This window comes from Camelus ferus, chromosome 7, assembly GCF_009834535.1.
Source record: "Camelus ferus isolate YT-003-E chromosome 7, BCGSAC_Cfer_1.0, whole genome shotgun sequence".
NCBI lineage: Eukaryota > Metazoa > Chordata > Mammalia > Artiodactyla > Camelidae > Camelus > Camelus ferus.
The window spans coordinates 590,492-610,253 of record NC_045702.1 but is presented as its reverse complement, the minus strand read 5'-3'; the positions used below and the strand labels follow the sequence as shown (position 1 = coordinate 610,253).

Below are 19,762 nucleotides of genomic sequence, written 5' to 3'. Positions count from 1 at the left end.
ATGTGCCGCCTCCGAAGTCTGCTAGGTTAGCCTTCTTGGTCAGCTAGCTAACGGTCAGAGATTTCCTTACGTACTTTGGACGGGTCTCCCAGCCTCTGCCGAGGGCCTGAGGTTACGTATGGAGGGCATGTGTGTACATGGGGGGAGTGCGTGTGAGTGAGGTGTGTGTGTGGGGAGTGTTGTGGGGGTGTGTGTACATGTGGAGTTGGGGAGAGTGGGGGGGAGTGTGTGTACATAGGACCGTATGTGGGGGAGCCTATAGGGGAGGAGTGTGTACATGGGGGGAGTAGGGGGGGAGTGTGGAGGGGTGGAGGGGGGAGTGCATGTGGGGGGAGTGGGGGAGTGTGTGTACATGGGGGAGTGTGTGTGCATGTAGGGGGGGAGTGGGGGGGAGCGCATGTGTCGGGGGGGTGGTCTGTGTTCCACATCCCGTCAGGCAGTCGACAGCTGCCTTTCTTTGCGTCCCGCTCGCAGAGCCTCAACACCAGCTGGAGGTGGCAGACCGTTCTCGCACAGGCCTTTCCTGGGCAGGTGCACACGTCTTTCCAGAGCCCCTGGAACACCAGAGGTTTTCAAAGCCCCCTTGGGACCTCTCTTTCCTAGGTTTTCCTTCAGAATGTTTTGGTCAGCTCTTGTCTGTCCCAACTGGTGACACTGCAGCTGCCTGGGGCAGTGTCAAACAAGTGCCACAGACTGTTCTGACGTGGTTGCCCCAGGAGCCAGACAGGTGAGTGGTGACAGTCCCCTGGGGGCCCAACCCATCCTGCACCCCCGACTGGCTGCAGGTGCTCAGCACAGTTGCAGCTCCAAGGCTGCTGAGTGACGTTTCCCGTCATATTTTCTAATAGCCATTAATATTAGTGCATAAGACGCAGAAATTTATGTTTTTATGACTGGTCCTTTATTCAATACTTGTTCAATTCAAAAGCTTTCAGATGAATTTCTTAGGTTTTTCAGGGAGACAATCTCATATTTGAAAATGACCTTCTTGCCCAACACAAAATTCATAATCATTTTCTTTTCATACTGTATTGCCCAGGATTTCCAGATTAACACTGACCACAGGTTCCCGGCTCCCTTCCCACTTTCCTGCCTCAGTGGCTTCTCAGATCACTGGCTTTGTACCTTGTCTCACAATGTTACTATGAACTGTCCATGGGCGTCTGTCTTTAAGTGGAAAATTACTGTTGTTTAAGGTCTGCCCAACTTCATACACCCTTTATCCAACAGTTATTTATCCACCAACCATGTGCGAGGAACAGTGGTAAACGATTAGAAAAGACTTAGAAACACCCACATAACCCTGCCCAGGACCCCTACGGTCCAGGCGGGGAACAGCCGTAAACAGGGCTAAATCACACTCGTGTTCAGCATGACAAACAGGAGCAACGTGGCCCTTCCAACAGGAGACTGAACCCAGACCGAAGTGTCGGTCAGAACGTGGAGGAAACCACCTGCGCTGAGTAGCGGGGCGGGAGGGGGAGGTCAGACGGGGCAGGGTCTGGGGAGGCAGGTGTGAGTCCTGGGCGGGGCATCACAGATGGGGTGGGGCCGACAGGAGCAGATCCACTGGGGAGGCGCCGGGGCCCCAGGGCCACACACGATACACCAGACCACAGCGGTCTCTATTCTGAGAGCAACGGGAGACAGCAGATGGTGCATTCGATCTGGACTTGAAAAGGTCCTCTGGCTGCCATGTGGAGAATGTGGGCCAGCTGCGTGAGCTGGGAGGTAACTGGGCTCCCGGGACTCCTGGTGGACGGGGTACACCGCCCGCAGAACTAAAGGGCTGGGCGTCTGCGTGTGCAGAGACACGGAGGGGGCGTCAGGATGGTCTAGGTCTCCAGCCGAAGCACTGGGCAGGCGGACGGGACACGGAGCAGAGAGACAGAGGAGAGGGGCAGACGGTCCTGAGCTTAGCAGCCCTGTCTGTATGGGAAACCACAGATGCCAACGGTATTAAGCAGAATGCAAAACACAATAAACAGACCCAAAACCTGCGCTCCTCCACACTTAAGAGTCTGGGGTCAGAAGACAGCGAAGAGCCTAGGGGCCAGCAACGCAGAAGGAAACCCAGAGGGCCAGGTGCTGGGGGCCGGGAGGGGCGGCCGCGCACAGACCCGCCCTGGCTCCAGCCCCCGGCAGGGGCGCCTCCGTTTGTTCAGACCAGGCCCCACTTCCACTCCTCTTGGCGCCAGTTACAAAGTGAGTACATTTAAAAGACTGTTTTCTATTCGTGAGTATCTTCCAGCAAATAATCCCGTTTTCAAAGCCCAGAGTCTGAGGCAGGCCGAGGACAGGCCAATGAAGACAGAAACTAAAGACTCATGCCAGTGATCGGATGTTCCTTTACCAGTGACCTGCCTCTCCTGAACATGAAAGAATTCACAAACAGCAAACATAAACACTATTATCTGCTTTAAATTCTCCGGTTCCACACTAAAAACTCACTTCAAGAGACAAAGGGGATACAAGTCACAAGCGAGCTCACGTGGAAGTCTGACTGCGTAAATCCCTGCGCCGTCGTGTGACGTCAGCTGAGCAGAGAGGACTTTCGGCCGTGTACCAGCACCTGCCGCGGCATCCGGCACAGCCCCAGGTGAGCACACACGCTGGTCTGCAAAGGAGGCCTGGCCTCCTGACAGGAGCGTCTGTGCGCGGAATTCTCACAGGATGGAAAAATCGTGGCAAATACAGCTACAAGGCTGCTTCTGTTTTAAACTGAAACTTGAAACAACACCTCAAACTTCCTACTTTAAGGCACAGGATGAGCAATAAAGTAACAGAGTTCAAACTCGCCTACCTTAATTTTCCCTCCATGTAGAGAAGTTAAAGTTCCCTTTCCCGGACCAGTCAGTTACTGAGCACTGGCGATGCACGTCCTGGGCCTCCAGCGTCCGGCCTGACGGGGATGCTCAGCCGCCCCGCAGGTGCATGAGGTTGCCTGTGATGGCCCGTCTGCCGTAAAGGCAGAGTCTACGTGGGAGGAGTTTCAGTGACCACAGAATAGTCCCTTTCCGTTCCTTCTTCCCTTTCAAAGAGAATGGAGCTGGCTGCTGGGGGTTGTCCAGCCCCACCATCCACAGAGGGTGGGCCTCATGCTGCCACTGGCTTTGTGTGGGTTTTGAACCTATTTGCCTAAGTGAGGCATTCTAGCAATAAAACACACTGAAGAGGGGACACGCATGGCTGCAAAGCCCCGAAACTGAGGATGTTGGTAGAAATCACTGCTATCCTAACATTTCAGAGTATTTCTCCTCTTTTAGAAATTACACCAGAAGCCCTTCAGCAACCCTCATTTTAAAAAAAATCCCCAACAAACTCAATGCCACGGGCAGAGCGAGGTCTACGAAGTACATGTCCTTCCCACGCTGCTAACACACCGGCCTCACATGTTCCATGAGCCTGTGTCCCTGCACGTCAGCATCCTCCTGTGACGACAGGAAGCAACTTCAGCGTGAAGTTTCACTGCTGAGGAGAGCATGAGAGCCTGCGCTGCGAGGCCAGAGCCCCTGACACGTCAGCCATGGTGCACAGTGTGAGGCAGCCAACGCGCCTGGGCAGCCCCATCGTGCCTGTCCCACGTCTGCGCGTGGCCTGGCGTCCTCACTGCTCGGGAGTCGTTGGTGTCACCCGGCCTGCCCGCACAGCTGGGACGCTGTGAAGGAGCCTCCCTCCCAGAGGCTTCAGCCGTTTAAGTACAGAAAGCATGCTTTTCATAATCTAAGAAGAAAAATATACTCCCCAATGGAAACTGTGAAACAGCGGCCCAGCACCGAGGTCTGGCAGCGCAAGTGGGGAAGCCTGGGAGGCGGTCACAGACGCCCAGAGCTGCGAGCGGAGACCCCTCAGGCGGGTGCCAGCCCGGGGAGCCCACCCTGCGTGTAACGTCCAGACTTGGTTTCCCGTCTGCGGGCCCCAATCCACCTCCCAGCCTCTGGGACACAGTGCGGGCTGAGAAAACACTGAAAATTGCACTAGAGCCTAACTGCTGCCATTGAAGATCTGCCTGAGTAACATTCCAGGAAAGGGTCACTGTGTACTGAGCACTGTCCCATGAGTAAGTTACAACAAGCAACTGAAAATACACTTAAGACATTTCATTTTATGCAAGAAATTTCAGATTAGCACACTATGGTTTATGAGCCATGACAACTCTTAATATCTTATATTACTCAGTTATACATTTTTCCTTGTAAGCACTTCAAGTGACTTCTTGATAATACATCTTTGTATTTTTGGAAGTGTAAATATTTTGAATACATTCTTTCATCATTCATAATGGGCAGAAATATACTAATATTTACTAATCTTTCAGGCTTTCTTTTTAAAAAGAAACACCACAAAATAGGTCACTGAGAACATTTTCTTGCAAAGACAAAAATTATTATTTGTCATAAGAATTTAATAAGTTTTAGAAGAAAAAATATATATATTTCCTTGATCTATTTTCCTCTGAATTGAAACCAGCATGTAGAGACTATAAAAAATAGAGTCTATTTACACAGCGTAAGTACCTCAGCGATACACACAACAAGGCCACCACAGAGCACCTCCTGGTGGATGCAACCCACACACGCTGCACATCACACGGCAGCTAACCACCACCCTGCTGCACGCCGTGACACCTGGCGGGAATACTGGAGGAAATCAAGCATACAAAATTCAAGGATAATATTGGCTAAATATGCCTAAAATGTCAACATGTTTTATAAAACCATAAGGTACACGTGACTGAACACACGAAATTATAAAAACAGCATGGGTGCGTCCGAGGGATGCGTGTCTGGGCACAGAGGCGGGGCAGCGGGAGGCTCCGGGGTAGCGCCTACGGCACCACGTGTGGCCGCGTCCCATCTTCCGTGAGGTCGTACCTGGGAGTCGGGAAGAAGGCAGACGCGGTCATGGGGGCGCCCCTGCACGAGCACCCCGGGCTCCCTGTCTGCGATGGGGACACTCACCACTGGGTCCAGCCTTTGGTGAGCTCTTCAGATGCCAGGCCGACCAGCACCTGGGGGAGAAGACATTTGCTGGAGTGGGTTTTAGGCTTTTCACCACTTCTTCTGTCTTCTCGGTCTTACTCGGGCAACATGGCACCACCCTCGTCTTGAGTCTCGTTTTTCAATTTTTCTTCCCTGAGGAGCTGCCTGTGAACCCCACACTGGTCACACCCATGGGGGCCCCTGTGCTCGGCAGTCTTGCACTTAAGTTATTATGACGCCTCTTGGGGACACTGGCTCCCATGCCGCTGATGGCAGCGCAGCAGACACGGGCTGTCCGCCCGTGTGATGCTGGTCCGAGAAAGGCACTTTGGGTACGTGCTTAAGTTCTACGAAGAGTAGGAACTGATCAAGGATTGTGTCAGACTTACTTTGCCAAGAAGCCCTTTGTCTTTGGACAGGAAGCCACCGCTGTTCTTCACTGCGACGTCCAGAGTCCTCCTCTGCACCTCCGGCAACGAGACGCTGAAGTCGAAGCTGAAGCGGGAGAGAGGACCACTCCTAAGCCCCTCTGTGACCTGCGCTGTTTTGCAGCAACTAAAAGCTGTCTGTCTGAGACCGTCCTCATGCCACGCTTTGCCTTTATTGTAAACCTGAGTCCCCCTGCTGGATGTCTGCGCCTGGCATTTCAGGAAGACATGAAGGTTTCTCCAGTTGCTTTCCTAACAGTGAGAGGAGACTCCAGCACCTAAATGTGGGCAAGGCCCGACCGCCTGTGACCCCCCTGTCCCGTCTGGACACAACTCCCAGCTCTTCTGGGGTTCAGTGTGGGACTGGCCCACAGACTCGAGGAGACGGACTCCAGGCCCCGGATGGGCGGAAGACCGGCATCACGGGCGTGCCCTCAGTGGAGGGTGGGCTGCAGACACTTCCAGCGGCTGGAGCCAGCTGCTGAGGAGTAAATGCCTCTAGGAGCCAAGTCCGCAAGGCAGCCATGGGGCTGCAGGCGCAGGGCCTCCGGAAAAGCAGAGGACAAGGCCAGAGGCCTCTCAGAGACACACGGCTGTGACCACTTTCCCACAAGCAAGCCTGCCCACAGCGGGACCGGGCGTCTGCTGGTCAGTTTCTGACCTTGCTTTAGGTAAGGTCACTGTGAGCAACCACGATACCTTCCGGGGTGGACATAAGCTGGGTTGGTGGCTCCAGCACCGTCGACTTCACTGTCCCCCAACCACTGGCGATGCGCCCACCCTAAGCCCTGCAGTAGCCATGCCAAGATGCGCAGGGCTCAGCTCGTGGAGAGCAGCCTGAGGGTTCACGTGCGAAGCCCAGAGCCTACTTGCTTATCTACACTATCAAGTTCATGACAGCTCAGCAGGGCTGTGCGGTCATATCCTGGGGCCTTCCTGCCAGGGTCACCCCACCCCCTGCAGATGGACACACCTCTGGTCAAACACGGGGTTCAGCGTTTTCTTGGACACGTGTGTTTTCCTCCTTCCCGACCTCCTCTTGTCTGGTAACAGATACAGGCGGACGTAGGGGTCAGAGCCATCCTCAGAGAAGGCGATGAGATTTCTGAGGACATAAACCAGAGAGCAGTTGGGTGTGAGACCGCGGAGGAACGCGGCGCGCCCACAAGAACAGACCAGCTGAGGTTGCACTCTCCATGCTGAGGGCACCAGAAGAAGCTTTGTCTTGGCCCCTCGCCGGCTCCTCACAGCTCCTTTGGCCTCTGCCCACTTCCTGGGCCCAGAGTTCGCGGAAACTACTGCTTGGCCTCCGCACACAGCCTCACTGCACTCACGGCCAAACGAAGCCGCCCCTCTCCCAACACTGTCCAGCGGACCCCCAGTGTACTCGGTCCTCCTTGGCTCCTGCACAGGCCGCTGACCCCACTGTCAGCTGTGTCCACCTAATCCCTTCACAGAAGAGGGCCACCTCCTTCCCGCAGCCCACACCACTCTTGTCTGAGGACAACTGGGCCAAATACCACCCAGTGTGTAATCACAGTTGACCCCTGAACCCCACTGAGGCTGAGGGTGCCACCCATCTGAACACACGGTCCTGTATCCAAGGATCCAGCCACAAATCATGGAGTGCTGTACCGTTTCCTACTGAAAAAACCCCATGCGGTGGAGCCGTGCAGATCTAACCGGGTCGTTCGAGGGTCAACTGTATGTGTGGCCACTTCAGGTGGTTCACTTATTGATGGATCTGAAGACCCAGCCAGGAACAGCCTCCGGTCAGTGCTCTGCTCCTGGACTTCGCACAGCCACGACTCGGGAGCAGGAAGGGGCTCCGTGAGCAAACACGCACTGAACCGGGGTCTGGGGTTGTGCGGTCATAGTTGTAAATCTCACTAATTTTATTTTCCTGTGTTTCCAACACCTTTTTATAAGATCCAAATATTTGTATCACAGCTACTAGTGAAACAGACAAGTCACATAACAGAAAATAACCCGTCAGCTCCAACCAGCACCGTTAATCTAGCACAACAGAAGCAACAATGGCGCCTGACCTCACGTCTGCTGATCAGTCCCGCGCACGCTAAGCCCTCCTGACTGCGGGGAAGAGCGGTGCGCCCCTTCCTGCAGGACCACAGCTTCTCCTGCCATGACCCGGACTCGCCCGGACCCTGAGCGGACACAAATCCACTCCTGGAAGTCCAATCCCCCAAGGACATTCAGTAAAAGAAAAACTGTTCACTTTCCTGCCCTAAACACTCAGCCACAGGGAGTGTCACGCAGACTACAGAACAGCAGTTCCAGGGAGTGTTACAACGAAACCAAGATGGTTCTGACTAGAAAACATCATGGAACAAGTGCAGTGAAACTGGGACTACAGCCTCCCTGCCACTGGGCCGGGGCCCCGCGCTCTCACCTGCAGGAGTGCACGACCACCACCAGCTTGTTCCTCTGGGAGCTGTGCCGGACCGTCAGCTGGACCTGCCCCAGGGGCGACTGTCCCAGGGTCGTCCCGCTGGGGAGACAAAGCAGAACAACACAGGGGGCGTGTCACTGCCACAGCCACACGTGAGACTACGCACTCACGAGGGGCGAAGTGCCCACGGACATGACCTGTGGTCCCGGGCACAGACAGGCCCTGGGCTCAGCCTTCATTTGAGAGGTGGACGTAACTCTGTCACTAAACTGACGGCTCAACATAAAAACGAGACACTGCGTCTCCTAACCACAAACCCCGTGCTGCGGAATTCCTGGGCCTGGGCCTTCCTCAGAGCCCGTGAAAGTCACTCGCTGTTTCTCGGGGATGGGCCAACAGGGTCACTATGCCCTCATCTCTGTGTCAAGGCCCAGCCCAGGCCCAGGCTCTGAGACAGACAGGCGGCTCTGAGCGCGGGCCCCAGGAGCAGCCACACGCCTCTGCCCCCACATCTTAGCCCGCACTCCTTGGCGCAGCAAAGAGGAGAACTACTTAAGAGGGCAACTTCCTCCTCCAGTGGACAGAGAAGCTCAGGACAAGTGCAGGCTTCCAGGCCCTTATCCAAGGAAACCCCGACACACCTCCAACTCAAGGCGTGAGGGACAAAGCCCCACAAACCTCCAAACACAGCACCAGCTTGGAGGTGGTAACGAGGTTGGACAAGCAGACAGAGCAGGACCTGTTCTGACACAACAAAGTCCTGTCAAGTCCTGCCCATTTAGGATCCAATGGATCAGCTCTAGACTCTGCCTTCCTGGTCTGGGCAGGATGCACAGGAGCCCCAGGGCCTCTCCCACTTGTGGCCACATCACCCCACTGGGCCTAATCTTCAAGTGAGCCGAACACCAGCCCTGGAAACGGCAGGTTTACATGGAAGCCAGAGGCCTCACAGGGCAGGGCAACACTTGGAGGCAGCTGCGCCTAGCTGGCACCCCACCACAGCCCAGGGCCCTGCACCAACTCAGCCGGGGTGGGGAGCCACGTTACTTCTCCAGCTGCCGCAGCCTCTGGCGCAGCTCCTGCGTGGCAATGGGCAGCGAGATGTCTGAGGCGATGCTCGGGGTGGGCTCCTTGACGGAGGCGTGGCTAGGGGAGCAGGTGGCGCTGGCCTGCAGGCTGGAGCAGCTTCTGCCCAGGTCCCCTGGTTCCAGGGGGCCGGCCTCTGCAGGCTGGGCTCTCTCGTCCACACCAGGCTTGTCACTGCCCCCAATGACCGGTGTAGACGGGGCGGTGCCGCTGTCACCGGTGCCTGGGGATGCGGGCATCTGAGATCTGACTGCAACCTTTCTCCCCTCCTTGGAAACAGAGGGTCGCTTTACTTGAGCTGAGTGCTGGTGGTCTGGAGGTCTTTCTTGCTTTTCAAGGTGGAGCACCTAGAGGTGAAAAGAGACCGAAAAATAAAGCCAGTGACACTGGTGAACAGCCTCACAGCCTCACACATGAACAGCTTAGAGATACTCGTTTGCAAGTGTTTCTTTAAAGCTTCGCACAAAGCATGAAGAACAATCCGGTCTACCCATTCAGCTCTTCTACCGTGTGGAGGAAGCCTAGGACAAGGCCCGTGGGAGGGAGGGACACGGCACCGCATGCACAGACTCACTCCCGTGCGTCCCATTCACTTCCTCCACCGGCAGTGGGTATGCACGGCAGGGGCAACGCCACCATGGACAGGTCGCGTCACGCCCTGGCCGGGAGAAAAACCCCACCCTACGTGGGCCTCCACCCTACCGTCTCCACCAGGGTCCAGCAGGAGCAGCCACACCCTCCCCTGCGTGGGCAGCGGGTCACTGACTCTGTCTGCTTTTCACACGTGCTCTGAATTGAGCACACGGCCTGAGCACATCTACGTCTGTGACTCTGCATCTGGGGTCACCTTGGCAGCCTGAAGTCTGTTTCCGCTTCCATGAAGTAAAGCTGCAGCCAGCGCCTCCAGTTCTGTTATTACCAGAAGCCGGACGTCCAGGGGGAGGGCTCCAGATGGACAACCAGAGAGGTTGTGGTCCCTGCCGGGAGGCTGTCCCCACACCCAGGGGTGACCAGGCACAGGAGACTGTTTCCACTGCACCCTCCACAGACCAAGTTTATTTGACTTGAAAGTTGGTTCTTCATTTTAATAATTAGGGGGTTCTAACATTTTCCCATATGTTTGCCAGTTTTATTTTCAGCATTTCCTTTGGTACTTACAAACAAATCATTGTCTATTTTGGGCAAAATTTATTTTTCCTATAATCTCTGCCATCTTGCGGGGCTTTATTAAATTTTCTCTTCTTAATGAACTTTGAAAATTGAACGTTAACAGAAAACTTTGTTGATCAAGATAGCAAATACTTTCTGGGCCAAAGGATTTAAAGAGTCCCCTGTCCCGTGTCCCAAACTCTGATTCCCACTCTCCCAGGTCCCCCACCCTGCACGCTGATCCCCGTCCTCCCGGCCCCACCCTGCGCCCCACATCCTGACCCCTGTCCTCTGGAGTCCCACACCCTGCACCCCACACCCTGAACCCCATCCTCCTGGGTCCCCCACCCTGCACACCGACCCCCATCCTTCTGGCCCTGCCCTGCACCCCATACCCTGACCCCCATCCTCCTGGGTCCCCAACCCTGCGCCCCACACCCTGACCCTCGTCCTCCCAGCCCGTTCCCAACTGCCTGAGCGGCCCGCCGCACACCGCAGTACCCTGAGGGCAAGCTTCATCTTCAGCGAGCTGTTGGGGCCTGAGTTGCTGAGCTGGAACCGCTGGTTCATAGTCATGTCCTCGCTGCTGAGCAGCTGGCTGAGGGGGACCCTCAGGTTCCCCAGAGAACACTGGTGTTGCTCGTCTCTGACCTGCGGGACACCACAGCACACTCAGCTCTGAGGACAGAGACAGAAAGCCACACAGTCCAAATCCCAGTCTTTGAAAACACTTCGGCCACCTCCTTTTACGTGTGAGTAGTGCAGCAGGAAACCTCTTCAGGAGACACAAAGCTCTGTGACAGGTGCTACAACGTACCCGGGTCACACGCACCTGTGTCTCCTCATCGCAGTCATCCCGAGTGTGAGAAAGAAAACCATGCTCTGTGACTCTGCGCTAAGAGGCAGCGGTCTGCACAGATCTGAGGGTCCACAGGAAACGCCTCAAATCCTATGAAAATGGTGAAAGCACACACTCCTAGTGATGTACCCAGCTTCTTCTGGTGACCCTGGCTCATGGAGAAGGCACGTTTCTTTCTTTTAAGCCTTCCCTATTCAAAATCTACAATATCTGCTTTAAATGCCTGGTCATTTCTGTCTCCTGAATTACAATCCTCAGCTTTATCCCTGCAACGGGAATTATTCCTGTTAGGCTGTTGTGATACAAAATAACTAACCCAAAAGAGTAAGAACTCTGGTGGTTTTACGGGCTATACAAACAAAACCAGTCAAGGAAGTCAACTGCATGTGAAAACCTAAGTGTGATGCTTACTTTTAAAACTATGATCATAGGGAGAAGGCAGAGCTCAGGTAGACTGCATGCCTCGCATTCACACGGCTCTTGGTTCAATCCCCAGTACTTCCATTAAAATAAACCTAATTACCCCCCCAAAATACAAAGAAAAATTTTTAAAAAACTATAATCACAAAATAATTTTTAAATAAAATAATCATTATAGAATTTCAAAAGTCATATTTTTAAATTCAAGACTCAGTTACTATAAATTGTTTTAAAGGTAGTGCAATTCATAAAGGAAAAAGTTAGCTAGACAAGTATAAAAGTAAAAAAAAGTAGCTGGACATACACATTTCGTATAAAACAGTGTGAAAATATAAAACAACAGACAGACAGTAACGGAGCAGGCTGGGCGCACCCGACCGACTGTGGCTGGCGCTCTGTCGGGAAGCTGAGCGACCCCCACGACAGGACACCCCTCAACCCCCAGACTTCAGGGGCTAAGGAACAAGTTGGAGTCATACAAGCTAAACAAAACCAAGGCCCTCAAACTCCTCAGAGACTTAGTGTTGGGAAGCAGGCTGTGCCAAAAGGAGCGCGGGGGCCAGAACCTGGCCACAGGGACGCCCCCGGGAGCTGCGTGACCCACTGAGAACAGTGCTCTCCTTAGAGCTGAGACATGTGGGACGAGCAGGCGCACATCCGAGTTTAAAAGATGCCAAGGACTTGTGCTTCTGACCATCACGGAGCACAGCAACCACATGTATCGTCCCACCTCAGCTTCAAAGCCGGACAGGTAAGCGAGACAACGGGCTTCAGGCTGGACAGCATTGACCCTGGACACAGGAGTGCAGAGAGTGTGGACACAGGGGAGGAGCCTGACAACGGGGCTGGTCGCTGGGCAGCGTTCCAGCCACGAGGCTGGCTTGAGGACCCCAGATGAGGCCAGTGCCCCTGCACCGAGAACCCAGGTGAGGAAATCAGGGAGCAGGAGGCCCCGGCAGGGGAGGGCTCCCCAGAGAGCTGGAGGCCTCCAAGGGCCCCCGAATCTTCTGCTGATCAGCGCGTGCAGGGAGCGAACCAGCTGAGGCCAGGAAAGATGCCTCAGGAAAAACAAGCGGGCAGCTCCCAGAGCACAAAGTGCTGCAGACAGCACCCACTCCCAGCAAGGAGGAGAGATCTCACGGCACTCAGGGCGTTGGACCCGCGAGGTCACGTGGTCCCAAGACGACGGAAGCTTAAGTCAAGCCTCCAAAGGCTCAAAGTGTTTCCAACTAACTTGTCTGCAAATGAGGAAAAGGAAACTGAATATCCAGAGGCGTAAAAACCCGCAGCACTCAATAATGGAAAATTCACAATGGAAAACTGGAGAAGCAGGAATATATGACCCATAGTGAAGGTAAGTCACTCGCAGAAGCAGATCCGGCACTGGAAGCTAGACACCTCCATGACACACACGCAGGACGGGGGGGAAGACACGGAAGGGGAAGACCCGAGTTCAGCTGCTAAGATGAAAAGTCTGCAGGATGAAGAGTCTCGGGGTGGGGGAAATCCAAGAAAGTCATGGCTAAAAACCCCAGACTTCTCATCAGAAACAATGCAAGATGGGAGAAAGTGGAAGGAAAGAAACCTACTAACCAGAAGCGTTCTATGTCTCATGAAAATACCTCTGGCAAACGAAGGTGGAACAGACAGTTTCCCAGACACACAATAGCTGAGAAAGCTCTGCAGAGCAGCTCCGCAGGAGGCCCTTCAGCGGAAGAACCATGCCATTTGAAAACCGGGATCTCAGCAGAGTGAAGTCACTGGGGTGGTGAATATTCGTCTAAATAGGAAAGACAGCCCCATGTATTTATTTTTAAAAAGCTCTTTAAAATATAATTGACAGTTCAAAGCAGAAATAATACTACACATGGTGGGTTTAAACACAGGCACAGACGCAGAGTATAGGGCCCAGGAGAGGACAAGCCACTGCGGCCTGGCACCTGCACGATCGAGGCGGTGGCCACGGTGAAAGGCACCCGAAGGCACCCACTGAAAGACCAGGACAGAACAAGGAGACAGAATGCAATCAGCAATACACCCAATTAATCCAAGTCAGGCAAAACCAACCAACCAACCAAAGAGTAACTGGGGCAAAGCATGGAATTCCATCAAAAAGAAACAGACACCCTGACAGACCTGCGTCTTATCAGTGGGATTAAACTTGAACTTGACCATCTTCTCTCCACAGGCTCGGACAGCTCTGCTAGTGAGCTCTACCGCGCACTCGAGGAAAACAAGTTCTAAACAGACTCTTCTAGAAAAATGAAGAGGAGGAAACACTCCCCAACTTACTTCAAAGGCTAGCATGAATCCGACACAAAACTGAAAAGGCAGGATAAGAAAACAAAATTATAGATCAGCATCCTTCATGACTAAGATGCAAAAATTACTTGTCTTCACTGAAGCATAGTTTACAATGTGTCAGTTTCAGGTACACAACACTGACTCAGTAACTTTATAGACTACACTCCATTTAAAGCTATTACAAAATAATGGCTGTATTTCCCTGTGCTGCATAACATATCCTTGATGCCTATTTATGAGGCAAAAGTTCTTAACAAAATTTTAGCAAATTAAATTGAGTACATAAAAAGTATACTACATCATGATCAAGTGACACGCAGTTCTTTGATGTTGATTATATTTCAACAAATTTATTTTAAAATGCAAATAAAGGTTTGCTTGCAAGGTTTTCTAATGTTAAATCTTGAAAACCAAATAAAGGTTTGCAAGCTTTATGATTTGAAAATCAACAATGCATTTCACTGTATTTACAAATGAAAATTTGTATATTTACAAAAGAAAACCACATGATTATCTCACTAGTTGTAGAAAAGTCCCTGGCAATATTCAACATCCACTTGTGACAAAAACACTCAGCAAACCAGCAGCAAGAAGAGAGGGAAATGCCCTCAAACGTCACACTTAATGGCAGTGAGACACACGCTTCGCCCTTAAGTCTGCAGGAGGCAATGGTGTCCACTCATGCTGAGGGACACCGAGAGGCACCAAGCCCGGGCTGGGCAATGGGGCGCCCAGACGGGAAATGCAGAAGCAGAAGGGTCACTGCGAGCAGACCGCATGCAGGAGAATCCTAAGGCATCCACACGGAAGCTACCTGAACCGCAGCGAGGTCAGCAGGGCTGAGAGTAAGATGTCGGCACGCAAAAATCAAGAACAACTGGTACGAGTGACAATCAGCCAAGAGCTGACAAGTAAACACTGAAACCACACAGCATTTTCTGTATGACCAAGTCTGACAAAGACACACTGGTTGCAGGGAGGGGCCCATAAACGGCACCTTTTAGATATGTGCGGTTCTTTGATGCTGATCATATTTCAACAAATCTATTTTAAAATGCAAATAAAATACCTCGACTTCAAGCTCCTGGCGCCTGGGATTGTGAACGAAGAAAGTGAAGTTTTCCTCCCACACAGGTTCACTGGTTTTGTACCGAATCTGAAAGAAACAGCCAGGTATCAGCTCTGTGCTACTGCAGCTGCAGGTCTAGGACGGCGCTGATTAAGTTCCAGGACACCAGTTTCCTGAGCTGGATCATCACTTACTAGTTGCAGAAGCTCTGGAGGGTGTCGGGGGTGAACCGCTAGCCACCCCAGCCCGTGTCCCACCCCCGGCGACGTGGCCTGCACCGCGCGGTGTGGCCTCCCTCCCGTGACATCCTGGGGCTGACACAGTGCTGCACATCAGAAAGCTTCTCAAATTAATGGTTAGCAGTTTAAAAAAAGAGTAATTCCTGAAGTATTTCCTGCAAGTAGGACACATTACAGCAACAGCAATGCCCTCCCTCAATTCCTGAATAAAACTGTATTTGCTGAATTTTAAGCACACTGTTGGCTGTCCTTTAAGCAAAATATTAATAGAGCACTGAAAGGAAACTTGGAAATTTGTCCCATGTCATCTACCCATGAAATCAACCAGAAGCACATTCACATGTTCATGTTATTTTTTGATGTTATTTTTAAATGAACAACATATTTGATATCAAATTACGTAGCTGGTTATCAAACGACTGATTCAAGAAAACAAAAGAACTCAGTGATGGGGGGCCACAGGAAGCCCCCGGGGTGACAGTGACGGACGGTCACAAGAAGCCCCCCAGTGACAGTGACGGAGGGTCACAGGGAGCCCCCCGGGTGACAGTGACGGAGGTCACAGGGAGCCCCCACTACCACCAGTGACAGTGATGGAGGGTCATAGGGAACCAGTCAGCACCTCACCTTGCTCTCCTGGGCCTTGTGACCGACCGACATCTGGACAAGTGGGTTTGGGTTGCTGTTTATCTTCTTCCCTGACTATCCACAAACAAAAAACAGACAAAATAAACATCTTGAAATGGGGATTACTAAAAATGGAATTATTGGCTTATATGAACAGTCATTTCTATTTACTTCTGATACTTCAGTTATAGGGAGTATCTTGGAACAATTTAATTGGAAAACACTTGCTAAGCATACCCCAAAGCCACAGTTGTATCTACATAAAATAAATTAAGGAATTTTATATTTGCAAACAATTTTAAAATGTTAGGGCCTTCTGTTTTTAAAGCAAGCTACTTTGGAAAAATGGAATCCTCTGAAAATCTTTAATGTTAATTCCAACTCTCAAAACTCATTTTACCAGGATAACAAGATGAATAAAGAGCAAACACTGGAAACAGAAAAACACCAGGAGGACAAGTGTGAAAGAGCGGGCGGCTCGGCACAGCCTTCTGGCTGGAATCGTGAAGTGCTGGAGTCAGAGGCGCGCTCTCACACTTCCAACTTAGTGTGGCTACCAGGTACCAAACCCTGCTCACCAGCTGCTAAGTAATTCTGACTGGAAGAATAAATGTCAATCTAAATCACATAAATTAAGCAGATTTAAATGCAGTAAGAAAAATTCGGGAATAAGAAAAAATGGTAAAAATCATACTTTAACACAGACGGCTGACAGAAGAAAACAAGGTAAAATGCAACACATATGGGACATGAGGTTTATTTGTAACTTAGCCCCACAAGATGCAGGTAAACATTTGTGTTAGTGGAAATTAACGAGAAGGTCACAAAAATGTCTTTAATAATTTTAGAGTCAAGCCTCAACACTGCAGCAAAGATAGAGGTATCAAATTCATGATTATGGGAATAAAATATTACTAGTCCAAACCTACTGCGATAATCTATTTTCTGGTTCACCTTTTTGATGTGAATGAATTCTGCAAAATGAAATAAATAGTTACGAATATGTGGCTACAAGCTACTGCAGTGGAGGACTAGACTACTTCCCCTAAACCCACGTCTCCTATTCCCAGACTCCGGAGCCCTGAGGGCGGAGCTGAGTGCCGGGTTCTCCCTCGGAACCTCGCCTGTGGCCAACCCGGCACCTTGCCTTTGCTGCCCGCTCCTTGGCTGGAGGTGGTGAGCACCACAGAGCACAAGCCAGAACTGTCACATGCAAGGGAAATACAGACTCCTGTCTTGCTTAAGCTACTACTGCTTCTGAGTCTTGGATACAGAAGCTGAGTTTGTTTCACTAATACACTTACTTAATCTCTGAAAAAGTAGCCGTTCATTCCCAGAGATTTACTGTAGCTTATCAATTGTAATGCATCCTTATTTTTAAAAACTTTTCTAACATCTCCGAAAACAAAATGAAACGAACGATTGGTAACATTAAGTACTGCTTTTGGGCGGATTACAGTAGAGTGGTGGTTATCACCGCCTTCACCAATTTATCTTGCTTATGTTTTCCTTTCGTGTGCGCATGTGAGTGACATGATAAAAATCTATGTTCATCCTAAGCCTAAAAGTTCTTTCAATAAGTATAAAATAAGCACTATCAAACCTTAACTAGCCCTTTATTTTCTTTCTTAGAGGTACATAAAACAACGGTGTACAGTTGTCCCTCAGTATCTTTGCAGGACTGGTTCCAAGAACCCCCAGGATACAAAATCCAAAGATGCTCAAGTCTCATCTATAAAATAGTGTGGGATTATCCTCCCCTATAATTTAAATCATCTCCAGGTTACATATGATACCTAATAAAATGTAAATACTATGTAAATAGTTGTAAATACAACGTAAAAGCTGCTACTTGGAACTTTCTGTAAATTTTCTTCCGGATCCTCAGTTGGCTGAATCTGCAGATGCAAAACTCATGGACAGAGGGCCGACTGTTCTTAAAATGACTGATGTTTTAGATTGTATGAAATAAGGTTAAATCAGTGACTAAGTTTTCTACAAGGATGCAATACTCAAAATGCATCAGCACAAGTGAGCGACACAGGTACAGTGAAAACACGAGCTTCTAAGTCAAACTGCCTTGAACTTAAATCTCTTTACCACTTGATTACTGAGATCTACTCAACATTTCATGTATTTGAACCTCAGTTTTGATGTCTACAACATGGGCATAATACCATTTCTAGACCCGTCAGTAGGCTTGAACGAGATACTGTAACAATTGGAAACACACATATTATGCTAGCTACACTGAGCACTCTGCATGCATGACCTGCTGCGACTTATTCAGTTCTCCCCTGGAGAAGAGAGAACGCAGCAGGGGGTCAGCACCTCCCCTCAGGTCCTGCTGACGAGCAGCTGGGCGGAGACCTGCGCCCAGACAGTCTAGCCTAACTGCAGAGCCTCATAACCACCGTGCTCTGCTAGGCAAGGTCTTCAGTTACCAAGGAAATGGTGAGGAAAGACTGTGGCTACGATTCCTCCCCGCGTTCTGGTGAGGAGCAGTTATCTGAACTCCCGTGCTAAGCAGAGCCCCAAGGAGCAGTCCGCCGCACCTCCCCAGCGGAGGGTGCGTGGCGAGGGCTTCACAGACACTGCATCAGAGCAGAGCTTGTCAGTCTTCCTCACTTTGGAAATTTAACTTATTCTTCCAGATGAAACTGAGTATAAAATAGTCCTGATTTCTTTGGATAGAATTTTCTTAAAACAGTGACATTTAACCCCTCACTCCCCTAAATATTTAAGCATAAAATGTTCAAAGAATCAGAGAAAAAATAATAAAGCATTTGTAAGCTATAGAAAACCTTTAACAATACAGCCAGAAAATACATCCTCATGTCGTTGTAGGAAGTGGAGCTTAGTTTTCAATACACCTCATTTCATGAAATTCAGAGCTCCTTGAAAGAGCTGTCACCTGAACCAGCAGCGCCAGAAGCCACGCGGTCACCGACTCAGAGGCGGCCCTGCCTCTGCATATTGGAAGAGGTGATTTGTGAGCGGCAAAACAGTGCCTGGGGCAGACTTTTCAGCCATAATCTGGAAACTGGTCAGGATTTCAGAGAGGACTTCTATTTCACCACTTTCACAAATTCCGATCCAATTAAAGTGCCGATGATTTAAGGGCTAAGGCCCACAGGACAGAAGTCAGACTGGTCGTGCTGGTACTGACAGCATTTGTCTTCACAGTCGACACGTTCTTCTAACCCTGACTCTCGGCAGCAAGAGCAGGCTCTCTCCAGCTGAACCACCGTTGACTCTGTTACTCCACAGAGAATTTGTCAGTAAACCCACGAGGGTTAGAGCATCATCTCTTTCAATATGTTTTAATTAACTTTTGAAGGGAAAACTGTTAGTTTACCTTTAAAGCTTTCTGAACCGCAGCCTTCTTCAAGACATCAGGGTTAAATTCTAATGGGTTATTCTTTCAAGTCAGAAGAAAATGAATATACCAAGGGTTAATAAAACATGCAATGAGATTTACGTAAGGTTAATGACATGAAAATTAATGAGAACAAAAAAATCTTTAAACAAAAACCACCAACAAGAATTACACAAAAAAACAGTAAAGCCATTTGTAAAATTATTCTTTATGCCCAAGTGTGTATCTGAGAGTAAAGGTTTAATCTGTAGACATCAAAACACATTTCCTTCCCCTCTATGATTACTATTCCCTGCCCCCGCTTTGGGATTTGAAAATTCCAAAAGTGATGCTTTAGGAAAGGACTCTATTTACTATCCTTCCCTTGAATAAATCCCTAAAATACCACCCATAACTAACCTAAAGGTTTTATCTGAAGTGCAAATGATGGGCCACAGACCATCCTGGTGCACAACATAGCAGAGAGTGGCCTGCCCTACCCGCCCTCGCGCTTTTCCAAGTACAGGTGTAGAGGCTAATCAGAGCCCCTCGAAGGTTCCTCTGTTATTATGGGTTTTATGTCCTACTTCCACTAATTTTTAAAAACTCATTACTTCCTTGCCCTCCAGAGGGCAGGGCTGAGTTGTTCTGCAAGATCCTTGGAGGATTAACATTTAAGACGAAAGATTTTGTCACTTTAGTTGTAGTTAACCCTCAAATGACAAATGGAACTTTATTATTTTTTAAACTAAACAGCAGATTTTGTAATGAAGGAAGACAGACACCCAGCCTCCTGCCTGCCATGACTGCAGCAGGCGGGGCCGGCAAGAG

General features: G+C 50.4%; 1 protein-coding gene across 1 annotated transcript in view; it reads right to left on the bottom strand.

Annotated features, from left to right (window-relative positions):
• Positions 1 to 878: 878 nt before the first annotated feature.
• Positions 879 to 19,762, bottom strand: part of ESYT2 (extended synaptotagmin 2) — a 70,973-nt gene continuing 52,089 nt past the window's right edge. Inside the window, 10 exon segments of the mRNA XM_032482965.1 lie at positions 879 to 4,874; positions 4,962 to 5,011; positions 5,372 to 5,477; positions 6,384 to 6,515; positions 7,821 to 7,919; positions 8,868 to 9,253; positions 10,557 to 10,706; positions 14,708 to 14,794; positions 15,574 to 15,648; positions 18,932 to 18,994. Of these exon segments, the coding sequence (XP_032338856.1) occupies positions 4,829 to 4,874; positions 4,962 to 5,011; positions 5,372 to 5,477; positions 6,384 to 6,515; positions 7,821 to 7,919; positions 8,868 to 9,253; positions 10,557 to 10,706; positions 14,708 to 14,794; positions 15,574 to 15,648; positions 18,932 to 18,994 (1,194 nt within the window). The 3' untranslated portion in view covers positions 879 to 4,828.